The 19,330-nt window shown below is 47.4% G+C and overlaps 1 protein-coding gene across 2 annotated transcripts in view; it reads left to right on the top strand.

Annotated features, from left to right (window-relative positions):
- Positions 1-19,330, top strand: part of NEURL1B (neuralized E3 ubiquitin protein ligase 1B) — a 154,395-nt gene that overhangs the window by 102,482 nt on the left and 32,583 nt on the right. The window contains exon 1 of one of the 2 annotated variants that reach the window (XM_026122699.2): positions 13,498-13,633. The exons of the other annotated variant lie outside the window; for it this stretch is intronic. Within the exon in view, the coding sequence (XP_025978484.1) occupies positions 13,603-13,633 (31 nt within the window). The 5' untranslated portion in view covers positions 13,498-13,602. Of the gene's footprint in view, positions 1-13,497; positions 13,634-19,330 lie in introns of those variants that run through there. 2 annotated transcript variants of the gene reach the window in all.

The following is a 19,330-nucleotide window of genomic DNA, read 5'->3' on the forward strand; positions in this document are numbered from 1 at the left end:
GCCAAAAGGCTGTGTTGGCTAGCATTGCACAAGAAAGGCCTTAATGTCCTAGTAAGTTTTGTAACAACCCCTTCATCTGAAAATTCTTTGAGGCCAAACCTAATACAGGGGTGCAATGAGTGTTCTCCATTTATTAGACAGCTCTGATTTCTGCAGTTTTGTAAACATCCCAAAATCCATGTGGCACTGTAGTAGTTGTCTTTCAGCTGCGTATCTTGCAGTGCCTCACAAAGGAAGGGAGAGATCCCGTGTCCCCACTTTTCCAGGTCACAGAGGACTAGGCAGCTGGATTTGGATCTCAGCCCTTGCCTATGTGAGGAAAAACTTGCCAGGTGGAGATCAGTATCCCCTGATGGCCCTGAAGCTGCTCAGGCAATTATTTGGTTGTCTCCTGAAGAGTGCTTGGTGGAAATAACTCCCAGCCTGTGGGGTAGGGTCTTGACTGGTGCAGGCTTGATGTCTTGAGTGCCTGCTGCGACATAACCCACTGTGCTAAGTGCAGCCTGGGCAGACGGTTGTCCCAGTGGTATCTGCAGGACTTGCAGCTGAACCGCCAGGCCATCCCCTTTCCGCATGCTGTGGCAGGTAGGTGGGTGCATGCACTGATACCAGAAGCTGGCTCTGGGTGACTTCCCCTGCTCTCCTGGTTAGCTGAAGGCTTGGGCTGCCCAGCTGGGACATTCTGCCTGTTAAAAATTAAAGTGTAGGCAAATAACTATAAATCAAGTCACTGGATTCAGGGAAAAAGTTACCAGGCTCACCACAAACCTACCCTGTTGTTATTGCTGATGTTCAGGAGAGCTGTCACTGCTCTGACAGCTGAAATCTGTGCTATAAACTGAGCTGGGATGATGCATTTACTGTCCATGTTGCTGGGTGCCCTGGCAGGAGCTGCACTGAGCTGCAGGGCAGGAAGCCGGGTGATGCAGAGGTGCTTTTCGGTTAAAAGGATGGATTTCAGTAGCAGGCTGATAGAAAAGGGCTTCTCTGTGACCTGAAAAGGAAGTGTTTGCCCAGCTTAGGCAACCTAGAGGCAAGCTTTGGAAGCCGAAGCTCTTTAATGGTGTCTCTTTATAACCATATTGCGACAGTGCAGGACTGTGATCTCCAACCCAAACTGCTGACTCTTGGGATGGCTTGCTTTGTTTTCTTAAAATATCCTGCCTCTTTATTTAACAGCTGAGATAGCAGGTTTAGGCCAATAAAACCTGGGAAGTCTCTAATACTAGTAGTTAAAAAAACAGATTTTTTAAGAATCACCGAGGCTTTATAAAACATGGATTCACATTTAATTTGGAGACAATTCTGCAGATGCACATCTCGTCAATTGTTTCATTCCTTCTTTATTTTGCAAATAAGCTTATTTGCATGGAAGCAGGAACTTCATTCATTGGGAATCTTTCTGCTTCCTTTCTTTTGCCTTTTCCTTACCCTCTCTCAGTCGTACATGGAGTTTTCCACAACACCTACCTGAGTTTCTGCAAAGTGAGAGTGCAAATGTCGGGTGTGGTGGGTCAGCCAGGTCTTTACGTTCGTCAATCTGCAGTACTATTAGTTGCAGCAGTTATGGTGGCATCACTCCTGGTTTTTGCAGCAGAGCTAAGAGTGGGCTCAGCCTCCAAGGACAGCGTAGCACCATGTAAGCACAGAGGGTGCTCCTCGTGTTTACAGACTGCCTGAGATCTGCTTGGTCTTGCTCTCCTGATGAAGAGTCCCTGCCAGTGAACACCAGGGTACAGACCCACCAATGTGGAAGAGACCTGTCCATATGCTCTCCCTCCTGTACCCAGTAGCTTTTCCCCATTGTGGGGATGCAGAAAAAAGGCTTGGAGGGGCATTTCCTGGGGTCAGCAGTGCTGCGGATGGCATCAGAGGGCAGGGAAGGATTTAAACTTGCCCTATTGCCGAGTCGTCTTTTCTGCCAACTTTGCAAGGATAGTAATGTTGAATGAGGCCCTCAGACGTGTGTGTGTGTGTGTGTGTGTGTGTGTGTGTGTGTGTGTGTGTGTGTGTAGACCTTGACCTTGATGCCACTGCTGCCCGTGCTATGTCCAAGGGAGCTATGTCTGGTTTAAAGTCTGTGTGAAAGATGACGCAGACGTTTCTCACAAGGGTTATTATTGCTACTGTGGTTATATGAAAGTGCACAATAGCCCCAGCTATGCAGTGGGAATTCCTGTTGTAATCCCTGTAGAGTAAGTCAATGACCCAAAGAGCTACCTGCCCTTTGGTTGGTGTAAAGATATAATTTGTTTTTCATTACACACAAGCATTGGATAAATTTCTGCCAATTTCTGCATTCAGCCTTCTCCAGAAAAGGTCTGACTTGAAGACTCCTTCAGAAATTTCTTGAATTAAAACAGCTATGAGAATTTTTTTCACTGCAGGAGAAGCTGCAACTCTCCAGGCTACCTGCCGTAGAAGAAAAACCAGGCACCATATGCAACACAACTATTGCTCTCTCTCTGTCTCAAAAATGCTGAACTATGGGAGAGAATTCGTCCCACCAAACGCCCACTAAGCACATTTTTTAAATCTGGTTTCTCAGCGTTTCAGGAAAGGAGAAGCAAAATCTAGCTGTGTTCTTCTTGCCTGCTGGAACTGGGCCCTGTTTCATGAAATTAAATGGCTACAGAGGAAAAAAAACTATATCCAAGGCAAAGATGCTATTCTCAACAAAGAGAACAGTATATGCAACAGCTTCTGCAGCATTCTTGCAACATGATGTCTTTCCTTGCAGACTCTCAGTTAGGGATTGCTTGTCTAAGCAGAGAATTGCCTGATTCAGAAATGCTTTAGGCACACTTCATGAACTGTTCGCTAAGAGGATGAATAGATGGGCATGTGTGTATATAAATCTATAAATCATGTCATCTTCTGCCCTGAAGAGGACAGCTGAGATTGGATTCTTTGTCATTTGGTTTCATGTTGTCTGGGCTAGGGATAAAGGCAGTAGTGTTTCACACATGGGGCCAGGATCTGATGCTGAAGCTCTGAATGGAATCCATGGAAAAGAGGAGATAGTGTTTAGAGCGAGTAATTGAGCTAGAGGAAAGGGATATAACCACAAAGGCAATAATAACGTTCTCGCTACCCTGATGTGTTCACAGTTCAGGGAGAGTCTGTTGGGTTTGTCTCATTTTGGTTTTCCTTTATAGCAATGGGCTTTTTTTATAGGAGGGGTACTTGGATTCTGGTTTGACACTACTGTGTGTTTGGTGGCAAAGCTGGTGTAAGCTACTGATGTCCGTCCTGGTCCTTGCTGCACTTTGCCCGGTGCTGCTTGTTTCTGCCCCTCTGCTCAGAGATGATTTGCTGTTATTTGTGCTATTTTGCCTGGAATTTTTGACAGGCTTCATCCCACTTTGGGACTGGCGGGTTCTGAGGCTGCTGTTAAGAGTATTTGTGACATCCCTGCCCTCTGGCTTGGGGAGGAATCGCTCTGGGGTTTGCACAGGCCCAGCTTGGGCAAACCCTCTTGGTCTGTCAGCCTGTAGTGAGTCAGGAGCCCATGTGGTATGTGACCTGTGGTGAGGAACTGACTGCGGTGCTTTTTGTGAGCATAGCTCTGTCCTGAGCATGTGTGTACTCTCACCAAGCTGGTGAGAGTACTTCGGATGATGGTGCTTTCCCATGCAATGTCTATTTTGCGAGGGTTGAGATTATGGACAGAACTGGAAGAGTCAGTACTTTCCTACTTCCTCTGGATGGGAAGAAGGATCTCCAGCTGAAGGGCAGAGATGACAAAGAAGAGATTAATAAAGAATAGCAGAAGGAACAGAGAGGACACATAGTAGATTTGCAGCAATACACAGGAAGACTGCAGCTGTTTTGCCTTGTAGCTACTACAGCAGTCTGACGAGATGGCAGAGTATGGAGATGTGGTCAAGGCACAGGGGATTTCTCCTGGGCACAGCTCATTTCAAGGGCTCCTTAGGGCACTGGGACAGGAGTGGGGTCTTTTCTCTCAAGAGGACATTTGTTTTCCAGGTAGGAGAGAGTTTTGGAGGAGGAGTGTCAAAGCTGAGAGACCTTCTAAAGAAGCAGCACTAATGTTAGAGCAGAGGCAGGCTTTGTAGAAGGGACACTTGACAGTGGCCCTTCACCTGGAGAGTGCAGGAGTGTCTGTATCACTGCTGCAATCAGAGATCTTCTGAGGGATGCTCTGAGCAGGCACGGGAGGCTGAAAGCACAGGGGAGGGAGGACTCAGAAGCTGGCTGACCTCATGAGCTGCAGACAGATTCATGCCCCATAGAGCCTCCCCTAAGGATATGGCATTAACTACTGTTCCTATAAGCAGAAACACTGCTGTCTGGGCTGGTGTCCTTCCCACAGCGCTGGAGTGCTGGAGGAGAAAACATGAGTCCCTCAGCCAAAGATGTGATTTCCACTAGCTGAGGTTGCTGCATGTGGGTTATTGCATCTAGAAAAGCCACCAGAGAACAACTATTAGACCACATGGCAATCCCTATGGCGCCCATGGGAGAGACTATGAATCCCGGGCCAAAACCCGCACTGTAGTTGTGGAAAATCCTGAACCCACCAGCTTCTTCCAGAGGGGCTGAAGGGACCCATGGATGAGGGGTCACATGTGTGGGGCTTGGGGTCCTGCCTGGCTTTGGCACACCTCATTTCAGTGCTGAGGCAAATGAGGTTCAGAGCCCACAGCGTGCTCCTGCGCTGGCTGAGCTTCTCAAAAATCACCGTGGGTGGCTCTCAGATCCCAGACAAACGTCACAGTGACTCTCTTCCCCACTGGCAGTTCAGGGTGAAGCACACATGGGCCTTGAGATCTGTGCTCCTTTCCTGAGCATTGCATGCCGGCAGAGAGGGGGCGAGCACTTCACAGGCACAATGCACAGACGCACATGGCTGAGGCACGCGGTGATATCATGGTAACCAGGAGAACTGCAGCTGAGTGGTTGGAGAAGTGCATCCAGAGCCCTGGAGGTGTGTGCGAGAGCTTTGAGTCATCTCTTGCCTTGCTTGTGCTGGAAACACTGAATGAAGCACAGAAGATGTGCAGAACAAAGACTTTGTTCATTTCAGTGTCGTTACCTTACAAGTTTTGCTGACCGCTGCACGCATTTTTCTGCTGTGATGACGTGCTGGTGGACAGCCATGTGCAGCCTCCGCTGGAGCCCTGGCACAGCAGGTTCGGCTAAACGGCACTGCAGATTTTCGGCAGGCTGGGCTCTGCCTCTGGCCCATGCAGGCCATGCACAGAGCTCTTGCAGCCTGTCCAGTGACAGTCTCGTGCCTGGGTAGCGGGCACGGCAGCACAGGCATCCCCTGGGCACAGAGCTTCCACCTTGCAAGCTGACCGCAAACCATCCAGGGTCAACTGCCTCTTGCTACAGTATGTATAAAAAGGATTAGGAAGGTTGAGCAAGAAGTGAAAGCTCTTTTTCCTTGACGGTTTTCTGGGCCATCCAGTATCCCTCCTTCCCTTTTCCCTTCCTTCCTAATTTCATTTCCAGAGAGTAACTCTCAAGTATGGACTGAAGAAGTTGGTCCTTTGTTTGGAAGGTATTGGGGGTAGTAAACATGCTTTTTTTTCTGGAAGCCAAACAATCCATGAGCTCCTAGGATATAAAATATTATCAGCTACTCATTTAAAAGTGGTCTTTCAGTCATTGCCCTGTCTGGGGAAATGAGTAACAGGTGAGAGAGCTCAAAATACAGGCAAACATCCCATATTTGTATTTCTCGCTTGTCATCTCTTCTCCAAACGCCTCCTGGAGGCCACTCGCTACTGTCTGCCTGCTCCATCCTTCACAGGGGACCTCTCTTCCTCTACTGGTGGTTAGGAAAAGTTGGTCTTTAGTCAGCTCTAGGAAAGGCCAGTTATCCAACCCAGATGTGTCCCAATTCTGACAGATTTATCTTGGCAGGAGCATGCTGCTTTTCAAAGAGCTTAGAAGAAACCTTCCTGCCAGCAAATGTAGATCTTATGTCTTAATTTCTTCTGAATGGGTTTATTTTTCTCTCTGGGGGGGATTTTGTAGTCTCCCAAAATTTCTCATTTGGTATTTGTGTCTCCTGAAATGTGTCTTCCTTGCCATTAGAAATACGCTGCTTGCTAATACCAGACCATCGTTTGCACTGAAAGATGCAGATAAAGTAAAACTGCACGGACTCAGAAGGCAGCTGACTGGAGGGAGTGGGGCAGCTTTTGAAATGGGTACCTGGTCTCCTCACCACCTCATGACTCTTTGCTAAATATGGGCCAGTTTACGTTTAAGAAAAGCAGAAGGAATGGAAAGCTTGGGGGGACTGCTAGCAACAGTTGCAGATGTTATGGTCTGGGTTTATTTATTTGGATCTCCCTAGCACATTGTGATCTCAAACTCTTCCGTTCTGATGAGTGTAACTGGGTAAACTGACTCTGGTACTTTTAGTCCAGTTTGAAGTGAACAAGTGTTCATGTCTCTCAATTCACACACACTTCCCTTTCCTCCAGGCTGGCTGCTCATCCTAACTGTTTATTATACTATTGCTCCATGTCATGTTGTCTCTGCTCCACAGGCAGGAACCAGACAAGTTACAAATGCAGCTCTTATCCCAAAGGTATCTGAAGCACAGTGGAAGGTCCTCGCTCAGTTACCAGTGCCTGTGTTGCCCCTGTTCAGCAAATAATTAGAAGGTCTCAGTTTCCAGGGCTGTTGACCTAACACTGTTTGTCAAGATTGCAATACCATACAGTGTTTGGTGATGGCAGGGGGGTCCCCAAGGATTCCTGTTTGTCTTTGGTATATCAACATTTCTCAGAAATTATCCTAATTTTTCTGAAGAGTCACAGCTGGCAAATCTGTGGATCTCCCCTTAGTGCGTCCTTCTTCACATTTCTGAAAATCATTCATTACCTCAACTTAGCTTGTAATCAGTATGCAACACCCAGAGAATGTGTCCTGGGATTTTCTAATGCTACTTCCCTAGATCAGCCTGTTGCATCCAAAGCAAAGTACTTCTGCTTTTGCTCTCTTATTAAAATAATAATTTGCACTTATGTAATGCTCTTCAGATCTCCTTTGTGAACATTAGCTAAGCCTTTTATGAGATACAGGCATGTTTCTGCTTTGCAGATGAGGAAAGTAAGGCAGAAGGCTAAGTACCTTGCCAAGGTCACTCAGCAAGTCAGCAGCAGAGCTAGGACTGTAATTCAGATAACCTGCTCTTTCCCTCCTGCTCCAGTCACTGCTGCACAGCACTAAGAGTCAAAATTAAGAGATTACAATGCATAATCCAGACTGGCGTGTCAAGAATTCTCCAAATTATATTACACTGTCACACAAAATGATGACTTATTTGATAACACAGCCCACGGCCAGTTCCTTCATGTTAAAATTATGTGGACAATACTGGATTTTAAAAGAAAAAGGAGGGCTTGTTATGTGTGTAGTGAACGCTGAGCTATAGATGCTTTCTTTGAAGAAAATGGGAGGGGGTTATTTTTATTTTGGCTGATGCTGAAGGAGCATTTGTGAGTGTGTTTGTTGCCAGCGGTGCTTGGGACCAGGAGATGCTGACATTCCACGAACAATAATAGCAACTGCCTCTGCTTCTTTCTAAATTGGAAATTCTTCCTCACATGGGCCCAACCCACCCACCGCCCCCACTGGAAGAAAGGGCATTCGGCTGGGACAGACAGACAGAGCATCTTCTCGCTGCGATGGTGCCCCTGGGACTGCAGGGTCAGACCTGCGTTAGGTCATGGCCATGAGCCCCTCTTCACCCCGTGCCCTGTTGCAAGGATGGGGAGTGACCCAAGGCAGTGCTTTCTTGTTTTGGGGACAGAAAGCACTGTTCATCTGAAGGCGATAAGAAGTGTGGTAGAACAATCAGCCCAGCTACTCTTGCCAGAAAAAGACGCTTTCAAAGAGTCTCCCTGTTGATGCTTTCCCTCTGCTGGTTACACCCTCCTGCTCTTCCACACAGCCTCATCATCCTCACACAGAGCTGTGTCTTCTGCCCCTCCTCACGATCTCTGCTGTTGTTTGGTGACTGCGCTACTTTACTTAGCAAAGCAGTTTGGCACGAGGCTTGTGTGAATGACAGCGTACTGCGTTCTGCCGCACTGTGATTTCGCTCGACTTCCTTTTCCTTTTTCTGCATGGGCTGTAGTTCCCTCGGCAAAGGAATCCATCAACAGCGTCCTTTTTGCCAGGAATGCCCACACTTTCTCCAGCGGAGAGTTACTCTGGCATCTTGTCAGATATTAGTTTTCAGCACACTGCATGGCTGGTGCGTGTTGTAGTTGCTTGCTGCTTTCTGAATACAGAAGCGTGGTGAGGGCAAACGGCCACTCATTGTGTTTTGAGCAATGAAGGGCTGCTTTAACCATGGGACTGGTCATCTCTGTGGGCTGTATTTCCCTACGAAGTTGAGAGCGACTGGCTGGCTGGGTCCAAGCTCACAGGTCACCTCTGGGCTTCTGTCATTCTGCCCTAAACGTGGTTTAGTCACCCCAGCTTTGGGTAAATAACCCTCACAACAGCCAGATCTCCTGCAGGCAGTAAGGACTCGGGTCAGGAAACAGCTTCAATTGCTTAGCAGTCAAGGCCAGTTCAAGAAGTTCTTTGGAAGGTGTAGATTTTCCTAATGTTGCACTTGAAGCTCTTACTTCCCTTAATTTCTTAAAGAAAAAAAATAAGGTAAAACCGGTTTCTGTGTGTGACCTGTGGAGACCCCGTGCATCCTGTGCTAGTGCTGAGAGCAGGGGAGGAAAGTAATTGCTTTCAGCAGTTGGAATGAGTGGGTGGCAGGATGGCGTTGCTCAGTGCCTGAGGACGCTCTGTACATGCATCCCTCCTAAACAAATATCTCTTTAAATGTGTATTATGGGAATTCAGGGAACAGCTTTTTTGGTCTGCTCCAAGTAGGAGTGAGGCTTATTAATACTCTCTTTCTATAGACTCTCCTAGATGCTGAGGCTAGGAAGTGGTGAGATGAGTAACATTTGCTTTTATCAGTCAAATCTGCGCTCTCCCTAGACAGTCGCTTTAACCAGTAGGATGGGGGGGAGGAAAGACGAGGTGCCAGTAGGAGTGTGATTTCTATAGGGGGAAGCACATATCGCCATTCAGCACAACTACAGAAATGAGCTTTTCACCGTGCATGTGTGTCAGTAGGAAAGAAATCATTCCCATGATACAGCTTAATGCATTCGTGCTGGGTATGTGCTCACTGAAGAAGTATTACATGTCACTGATGCACATGTCAGTGTAACTGAGTTCCTGTTCTGTACCCTTTCAGACATGGTGGGATTTGTATGTCTGAAGAACATTTTTGGCTTGTACAGTCAACTCACATATTTTTACAGGGTATCTTTCATCTGTAGTCTCTGACAATTTCTAGAGAGCTCCTGCTAAGGTAGGGGAGAGGAAGGTTGCAAGGTGAGATGTGATGGAAGTGGAAGGGGCTTAGATGGTCTCGGAGCTCCAGACAGACGGGACTGAAAGAGAAATGGGTGCTCTGACCCTCCACTCGGATGTAGAGTCACAGAGTAAAGGAAAAAAGAAGAGCTGCAGTTGGGTGGGTGTGAAATTAGAGTCTGTGCAGGCTGAAAAGACCTAGTGAGAGCTGACAGCCTAGAGGCTGTGGAGCAGGGTTGATTACAGCTCTGGAGGGAAATGTCTGTAAGCTGCAATCTGGACTCCATTAAAAGAGATTTACAGAGGTCCTAATTGTGGGAAAAGCAAAATGGTGTTGGTATGGCATGAGAGAGGTTTTCCAGGGAGCTTAGCTCAGAGCAAGACAGAACAGGCCAGTTTGAGAGTGGAAGAACAAAACTGGGACTTCTCTGGGAGCCTCCAGCAACAGGGGCTACCTGCAGCCCTGCTCGTCGGTCTGTGGGCGAGGGAAGGTGCATCAGCGCAGCCATAATCAGAAATGGGAAGAGAGTACTCCTGTCAAGCACAGAAGGGTTTGCTCACCTGAGGGGGAAGACCTACAGGTTTTCACTGGTTTATCTCACTGTTGCTGAAAGTGATCAGCCTGTCATTATTTACTGCCACCTGTTAGGAATACAAGAATAATAGCTGCTAATGTGGGTACTTTACATTTCATAATATCCTCCATCCTAAAGAAGCCAAGCCCCCGAGGGGTTTACACAGATAATGCGGTTCATTTGATGCCATAAGAAGAGTTATACTTTGGGTTGGTATCAGTCAGTGGAGATTTAGCTGTTCTTTATAAGTTCTTTCGCTCTCTTGAAACATGACTTTTAAATGAGCGTTGCCCGGTGGTGTGACAGCTCAGCACAGCCCGTACCATCTCGTAAAAGGCCTGGTCTGTGTACAAAGGTTTTAAGAAGGCTCAGAGCTGCATCCCTGTCTGGGTTTGTAGGCCAGAGGTTCTCTGTAAGGCACCTTTCTATTCCTTTGCATCTATAAAAGCCAGTCCTAACATTTTTCTAGGTCACAAACTTCATTTCTTGATTTCTCTGCTTCCTAGTTCTTGTCCAGTGAGTTTTTGAGACTTGAGCCATGGAATTCAGTACATTTTAGTTTGGAAATAATATATTTGTGTGTCGTTTTTGTCCAAGATTATAAAGGCCTGGATTACACATCCATTCACAGTAAAATTTAGAGGTGATGAAAGTGTTCTGGAAGTAGATGTCTTGCCATCAGTGCGAGTCCTTCGTCAATATAACACAGAGCACCTTTCAGATACTTTTTCTCTTGCTTGGTATTACTATGATCTTACTCCACTGATCTCGCTGAGTTGAATTTGTTATTTTGGGAGTGTTTATCTTTTTGCCGAGATCAACGGATTTGTTGTGCTGTCTGTGCAGAGTGTCATTTGTTTTGGTGCTATGCAAAGTCTGTGCTGCGCCCTGTGTCTGCCTCACACCTCGCACCGGTGAGAGCGGTCACAGGGCTAGAGTCACCGGAAAGGCTGTAGCGTGAGCGCCGCACATCCGAGGGGCTGGGGAGGATAATGGGAACCAAGACCCTGCTTGCGTGCAGGGGTAGCAGATAACGTGGGAGATGCCACGGAGAACTCAGAAACAGTGGTACAGTGTGTGTCAGTCCTGTGAGTTGGATCCAACACAGAGAAGTGTTTGGTAACTCCGTCAGTGGCCAAGAGGGTGACCTCATACAGGTCTCTGGAGTTTCTTGTGTCTCAGTTTCATCACCAGTAAAATAAGGATAATGTTACTAGCCTTTTTTGTTAAATGCTTCAAAACCTAGAAATAAAAAATACGAGGAAAGAGCTCACATGGTATTCTTATTTTATGGCTGTAAGTGAGAATACAATCAAATACTAAAAAAAAAAGGACATGCACGTGCAGGCCATTCTGTGCTTTGGTCAAAATGAGGGTGGGGGGGGAAGGGGATTTCTTAAGAGCAGCTGCCATCTGTCAGGCTCACAGAAGAAATTACTGAAGTGTGTTATCAATAGTTATCAAAAGTTGCTCAAGCAGAAATAATTTTAACATGCTAATGAACTTTTATTAGTGGTGCCCTGCTCTAGACAGTTGGTTTCCTCTTTGCATCTCTCCAGTCTGGGCAGTGACTTTGTACGGCCTTTCAGTCCACATTCAGTGATACCTTCTGCTTCTCTTGTACTTTCTCAGCGTGGTTTCTAGGGAGGGTGAAATCATCGTCACCGAATATTGCTCATGCTTATTATTTTGCATTGTGTGAAGCAGGGTTATTTTAACAAACTCTACATTTTTACAATGCCAAGAAGTAGGAGCACTGATTGCATTCCTGCAGGCTGCCTCTGTGTCCTAAGGATGTGCATTTCCATTTTATTGTCTTCTATTTTTATCTCATTTTTGGGGGGAGGAAGGGCTGGAACACCCTTGGCAAAGCCAGCGCCTGTCTGTGCTGGTGTGGAAGGAGGGACGTGGTGCTCCTCCTGGCTGCCCTGGGGAGATGGCACGCAGCCCACATGTGGCAAGCACATGAGCTGCCCTAACAGCCCGCGTGCGGCAGGAGAGCCCCAGCTGCAAAGAAACCCCTCTGCCGCCTCTGGCTTCTAAGGCTTGTTTAAGCCCTAAGTAACAACTACCACTCCCTGCTGAGGGAAACTGGCCGGGATTAGCCAAAGCCTCCCGTTCCCCACTGTCTAGTGAAACAAGGACTTTCCCTTTTGTGTAAATAGTGCGACTTTGCTCCCCCCACCTTCTCCCTGAAGGGGAACGCTGTGTTTCAGTGCTCTTGCTCCGGCCCTCTGACAGCTCCTGCATATGGTTTACAGCTCAGGGCAGCGAAGACAGTGGTACGACATATGCTAACCTAAGAAGACAGCAGATGGGTGCAAGCTCTTTTAAGAACAGCTGCTGGTGTCTCATTTGATAATCCCATTTTTAACAAATCCATATGATGGCACAAATACTGGAAATTAGGTTTTTCTGTCCCCTCTCATCATCATCCCTGAGCCATGCTTGACCAGTTCAACATGATATAGGGATTAAAGGCCAGTTATTTTAGCTTCCCTGTGACAGATCTAAGCCTGATCTCTGCCTAGCCATTGGGCTACTGGCTCTTGGCTCTCCACTGCTGTCCACTGTGGACTTTACTATGTCCCAGGGCATCTGACAGGCCAGGGACATGGCTCTGGTTGCGGGATAAGAGCTGTGGCCTTTCCCAGATGGCATCAGCTTGGTGTGCCAATTGCAGCAAATTGTGCAGCTCTGATCCTCCCATTTCTCCATTCCTAAAATGAAGAAAACAGCATCAGCGAAAGAAATGCTTGGCACTATCACCCCTCATCAGCACGAGTGGGGACGGGCTGAGAAAGGGCCCCCTTGCTGTTTTCTAATGAGGCTATAAGCTTGCTTTCATGCTTGAGATTGGAAAAAAAGATAGAAATTGCAAGGAAAATCTTGTCAATACCGCACTTCAAGCTGTCGGCTGAGGTGTCCTTCATCACCATGGTATCGGTGTGCTTCAAACTAATAACGAATTTGCCAACACAACACTCTTGTTAACATCCTCAAATCCCAGGGGGGGAAGCTGTGTCACTGAGACATGAAGTGGCTGATCCAAGGTGACCCACTGACTAAATGGCACTGAGCGGAAAAGAGCTCCGGTTTATCGAGTCCTCGTGTTTCCCAGTGTGGCTTGGCCCCTTCGGGAAGGTTTTGGTGACAGAAGGATGTGTTCGGAGGATAAAGTTTGACTTACCATCTCTGCGCTCAAAAACTGCACTGGGGAATTTTTTTTGAGGGGAGAGAGGCAAAAAGCGCACTCCTGGTGGAGCGGCCTCTCAAAAGCAGTCGGGCCCCGCGGATGGCCGGGGAGGCGGCCGGCGGCGGCAGCGCCGCGAGCGACGGGGCGAGCGCGGCTCGGCTGCGCCCCGCTGCCCGGCGGAGCGGAGCGGAGCGCGGCCGGACGGGACGGGACGGGACGGGACGGGGCGGCTCCTCGGCGCGGCGGGGCGGGACGGGGCGGCGCGGGGCGGCGCGGCGCGGCTCCGCTGCCCGGCGGAGCGGGGCGGGACGGGGCGGCTCCGCTGCCCGGCGGGGCGGGACGGGGCGGCGCGGCGCGGCTCGGCGCGGCGGAGCGCGGCAGCGGGAGGCGGGCGCTGTCCATGGCCCTGCGGAGCGCCGGGCCGCCCCGGGCTCCGCCACCCCGCCGAGCCGAGTGATGGGCAACACGGTGCACAAGACGCTGGCAGGTAACGGCGGGGCGAGGCGGCCCTGCGCGGGCAGCGGCGGCTCCGCGGGGAGCCGGGTGGGCTTTCGCGGGCAGCGCTGGGAGGGGCCCCGCGGAGACGGGGACACACTCGTGTCCGTGGTGCGGGGCGAGGCGAGCCGGGCTCGGGACGGGCGTTTCCCGGGCGAGGCTGCGTCGTCCCCGTCCCGCGCCCCACGCTGCTGCGAAGCGGCCCGGAATTAAGCGGTGGAAAATGAAAACTGAGGGGCGCCAGGCGCAGTGGGCATCGCGGCGATGATGCTTCAGCAGCCCGGGGATACCCTGATCTATGTGAGAGCAACGAGGAGAGGGTGAAGCGGAGCTGTTCTTGCAGCTGGAGACCTCCTGCCTTTCAGTCGAACCCTTTTAGGGGCTTTCCTTTAAATGCCCCCCCTTTTTTTTAAAGGACTTCTATGCAACTGTGCAGTGAGGCATTACTTGTTAGAGTCGCTGGAGGGAAACTATTTGAAAGCAGATCTGAAATGTTTGGTAGAGTGCCTTGATTTTAAACTGCCTTTTTCGAAAATGCTGCTCTTATACAAGAGATGTGCAGATTCTTTTCAAGTTCAGCATTGTGGTGCTTTTTCCTCTTCAGAGAATCGGTGCATAATAAAAGCCATTGGTCTCTATAGAATCAACAGTATTGAATTACTGAGCCCTTGCCAGTCTGTATCTTCAGCTAGTTTGCTTTTCTTTTCCTTTCTCCTCTTGCAGAGTTCTTGCATTGCATCCTTTGTATTTTGTACTCCCATAAATAAAAAGGGTATTATTAAACTTACTTAAAGAAGCAGGAGGACCTATTGAACACACACACATGCCTCCCTGTAATCAGCCAGAGAGTTGAATATAGAAATAAAGAGAGGAATAGATTTGCATTTGGATGTGCCATATATTGTCTTTGCAAAAAGAGGGTGCTTAGGACCTTCAAGGCACAAAAGAAAGCTTCTAGACTTGTGATTTAGCTATGAACCTGTAATTAGATTTCTAGCTGAAAGCTTATGCATCTCATCTTGCTATTACATTCATATGGGAAATTACCTCCTTTCACTATAAAGTTTGCAGTTTATTTAATATCTCACAAAGCGACAAATAAAGGCGTTGAAAGGAGTGCATGACCTTGGAGAAAATTCATTTCGTCTGCAGGCTTTTCAGCCTAGAGGCAACATCAAGGCTCATATGCAAAGAGCTGAGAGGGCAGCGGAAAGATCCTTGGGTCAGGGGAGGACACTTTGGTAAGGCTGGTGCTTCCTGAAGAAAAAAATATCCGTACCTGCTGGGAAGCGGGATGCAGCTGTGAGCTCTTTTACAGAAGGCTAAGGGTTGGATCGGCCTTTCTGCCTATTGCTAGAACAGTCTTTCCTGAGCAGCCTTCACATGCACAGCCCTACACATGTGAATTTAAAAAAAGAGATGACATCAGTTGTACCGCAGTTTGATGATTAAAGAGTTCCTAGTGGTGCTTTTACGAAAATTCTTGAGAAAGAGAAAACTTCGATGGAAAAACTTAAGGCCTGATTTATATAGACCTCCCAGCTCCAACATTGTTTTGGTGGCCTAGAAAGTCTCAGGCCTGTCGTGCCAGGTGGAAGCTGTCTATGGAGCATTGCTTTGCTGGGGATAGTCCATTCGCAAACATTTGTCAAATTGCGCAAGGCAAAAAACATGCAGGACACTTGAACGCTGTTTGCTAATGTGCTGAAAGATGCTAAAAATGTCTCTTCCCCAGATTCAGCTGTGCTCAGTTTTTACAGAGTAATGACAGTCAAAAGAGGCTGTTAACATAAGACAGCATCAAAAATTTTGGATGTTTGCATTTTTAAACTTTATAAACCTATATTTTCTCAAGTTGGACATGAATCAGTAATTTTTTTATGTGGCTGCTCATATTGATCTTCTCGGTTTTATTGTTTGTCTTTCATTATCCAAACATCATTATAGAGAGAAGCAGGTTTAGAACTTTTCTTGGACTGGTTGTTTTGAAAATAATGAAGTTTTTCCTTAAGGCTGAATTGCTGGATGAAATCCTATTTATAAATGCCATGGTTGCTTAGAGTTACTCAAAGATAATCAATCAGAATTAAGTCTTTACTCTTCTCTATTTAAAAAATCCAAAATGCACCTCTTTTTTCACCCTGTTAGACTGAGCAATGAACTTTCATTGTCATTTTAACTAACAAAAGAATTTCTCTCCCCTGTCCCAGAGGCTGCAGTAGTTTGTTTAAAAAAAAGAAAAAAACCCCCTAAATCTAAAATTTGCTGACCTGTTGTGTTAAACTTCTTACTAACTATGGAAGCATACAGATGTTGTTTCTCTTTTTTTCATTTTGTTCAATCTTTACGTTCTGATCGGATGTAGAGAAAACCTGGAAGCCATCCATTATTTGGCTCACGGAAAAGCCGAACGATCAACAATTTGGGGTTTACATATAAATGTAAATATTCTTCTCAAATAATGGAATTCACTTTTAAATCCTATTGAACACAGTTCAGCTCATTTTTATATATAAATTCACTGGAATGGGTTTTGTGGGTTTATTGCACCTTTAAATCCTGCCCAGCCTCACCCTTTCTGACCACATTTCCATTTAATGATACAAGAACACATGCTATTGATGCTGGAGAAATTTGTATCGGGAGCTTGGGAAACTTCTGCTTGCCAAGTGTCTCACGGTTAACACACAGTGCATGGAGGCATTGTCAAATTAGCAGTGAGGTTTCTCGCTGGAGTGGTATTGAAATGAGTAATAGGCTGGGGCTAATGAAAGGCAGCTTCTATATTTGAACTGCTTGAGGAGGCATTTGAATGGAAAAGAGCTGCGATGTGTCAAGATACGCTTAACAACGGTCCTGAGGTGGTGGTGGAAATTGTTCTTATCTAGATGACAGCTAGATGATACACGAAGCCATGCTCCGGCAGGAAGGTTTCCTCCTGCAGCTGGTCTGACCCCGGAGGGGCAACCAGAGCCGCAGTGCCCGGTCCCTCGGTGGGGAGAGCCGACCCGCGTTGGTTTGCTGCTTGCCCCTTTCTGACCCTTCTCCAGCGGAAGCAAATGCATGGAGGGGATTTACGCATGGATGTAGATGTTTCGCCTCCCTCCCCTTACCGCTGCCCATTGTTTGGGACGATTTGCGGGCAGGTGGTTAAGCAAGAGTGAATTCTTTATTATTGAGGCATGTCATTTTTCTGTCTCCTGTAGGTGATAAACTAGGTTTGCAACATTGCAGTCAATGGGTGGAACTTGTTCTGACCTGCCGAGCGGGCTGGGAGGCCGGGTGGATGTTGCTGGCTGATACGTTGCATGCCAGCATCTGATTCCACGGCCCCCGAGTGCCGCTGTGGCTACTGGTACCAGTGGTGCTGCTGATGAGTTGCTGTCTTCTGTGTTAGCTTGCTGGGCAGCAAGCCGGCAAGCAGCACACGTCTGCACGCTGCCTTTGTGGATGCTGCTAATTCCTCCGTTTTAAGGCACTTCCCTAACTGTTCCTTGCTAGACACTTTCACCGGGGCTCAGCAAATGACCAGTAGCTAGGTGAGGGCATGAAGTCTCCTCTGAAGCAGAAAGCCTAGCAGTACAGAGGCTAAAAATTTCTCGTCTGACAGGCTGGGAGAGGCTAAAATCCTCCTGACCTGGAGAAGCCTTTCCATGGAGCTGAAAGGTGCTAGGAGATAGCGAGGGATAACGTGCAGGGAGCAAGTGCCCTAGTGGTGCAGGGGGACTCGGCATGGCGTGCGGACAGCTGCTGCCACGGCAGGGCAGGGAGGGCAGCAGGCACTTGCCGCCCCAAGCACGAGCAAGGAACTTGCCAGTTGGGTTCCAGCTGTTGGTCCTGGCCCAAATAGGGCTGTTGGTATTTAACAAAGGAGCCAAATTCCCTTTTAAGAATCCGGCTGGGATCTGATTGCAATGCTTCTCCCACTGCCTTCCTCACAACTGCAAGGAATACCAAGTATGACTGGCATTTGTGTCTGGTAAACACAAGGGAGAATGGGGCTTGTTCTCAAAGAAATGACTTTAATTTCTTATTTTCAAGAAATTATTTCGTATTTTTCAGAAAATGGTAATTAACTCTTTCTCAGCAAGTCAGAAATCCCAAGTTTAGACTGTTGTCAGACTGATGCTTCCTCCTGTGTGTCTGTGGCAGAAGAATGATGGTCAGAGGGTCCCACATAGAGGAGAGCAGCAGGAATTTATAGCTTGTGCTTAAAAGATGATGCTATTTCTGCATACCCCTTTGAAAATACCAATGCCTGTTATCATAATATACGCACTTCTTTTGCATGATATTAGTAGCAAAGACCACTTAGTGGAGAAAGGTCTACCTGCTTTTATCATGGGGTAAAAGCTCAGCTTCAAGGAGCATTTTTGTTTTGATTTGTTCTCTTGTCCCTCCTTCCCCTTTGGTTACTAATGATACACGGTAGGAGGAGTTATGAGTGCGGCGAGCAGGGAATTATTTCAGTAAATTGGTTTGGTTCCAGGTTGACTTCAACAAAACTACAAAATAACACTTCAGGTTGTTCTGGTTTGAGTGAAAAAGATACCTATTCAGACCAGTTTTTGGTTTGGGTTTGGTTCAACTTGGTGATTACAGGTATTAAGCCTGCCTCAATAACAGCCCTATTTTGTCTGTTTTCACACCTCGCTTAGTCCTGGAGGTGAGATTTCTGGAGTCTGTCATTGCTTTTGCTGCTGACTCCCTGTCTGACCTTTGAGCAGTTGACTTCACCCTGCCATGTCTCTCTCTCTACATAAGGGAGGTAGAAAACACTGTTTGGCTGACTCAGGTATACGAGAGTTAATTAATTAACATGCAGATATGAAGCATCTCCAGGAAAAAGGTCACAGAAGTGCAAAAATAGCTTAATTTGCTGCTTCTTTTGTAACTTTCTGCTCTTCCACTCTTCAAAAGGAAACCCGTGAAACTGCTCAGCCTTCAGTGTGATTTAGAGCTGGAACAGGTTGAGCATATACTGAGGACTATCTTTAAACAGCCTTGCACAGTACATACCCAAAAATGTGCTGCAGCCAACTGGCATGCTGAATTCCCTGCCACCATTGGCATCTAGATTGCTGAGACTGTACAAACAACTGTGCGTGGGTCCAGGAACACATCACCTATCAAGACAGTCCTAAGTGGAGCTGTGTGCTGTGCCCCATGGCCTGTTGTGTTGTCAGACACACACAGCGCATTGCCAAGTGTGTCATTAAAGTGAGAGCATGTTTCATTACTCTCCACTCTCACGCCATATAGTGCTTTCTGGGTGCCTCCTCTTCTATTTTATTGTTTACACTCTAGAGGGGAATTGTTTTCCTAAGAGGCAAGATATCTAGGAGACGGCACTTTTTTTCCTTTTATTACTCTGGGTAATTGCCGCAGGCCAATAGGACCTCTGCGTCACCGCCTAACCCTAACACAGGTGCTTAAAATCACACACCTACCTTTGTGTTTGTAGGCAAAACTTGTATATGCAAACAGCCCTCACTGCAGGCAGAAGAAGTCACTGCTGCCCAGCACATTATGATTTGACAACTCATGTAGGTGCTTAAATATCTTCAAGGTGTTTAACTTTAGGCAGTCAAGTTTGAATGTGCAGGCATTAATGTTTATTTGACATGAAAAGGATGAGTCACTTTGAAGTTTATGCCATGTTTCCTATTCTACTAAGGATCCTCCTTTT

Source organism: Dromaius novaehollandiae, chromosome 15, assembly GCF_036370855.1.
Source record: "Dromaius novaehollandiae isolate bDroNov1 chromosome 15, bDroNov1.hap1, whole genome shotgun sequence".
Classification (NCBI taxonomy): domain Eukaryota; kingdom Metazoa; phylum Chordata; class Aves; order Casuariiformes; family Dromaiidae; genus Dromaius; species Dromaius novaehollandiae.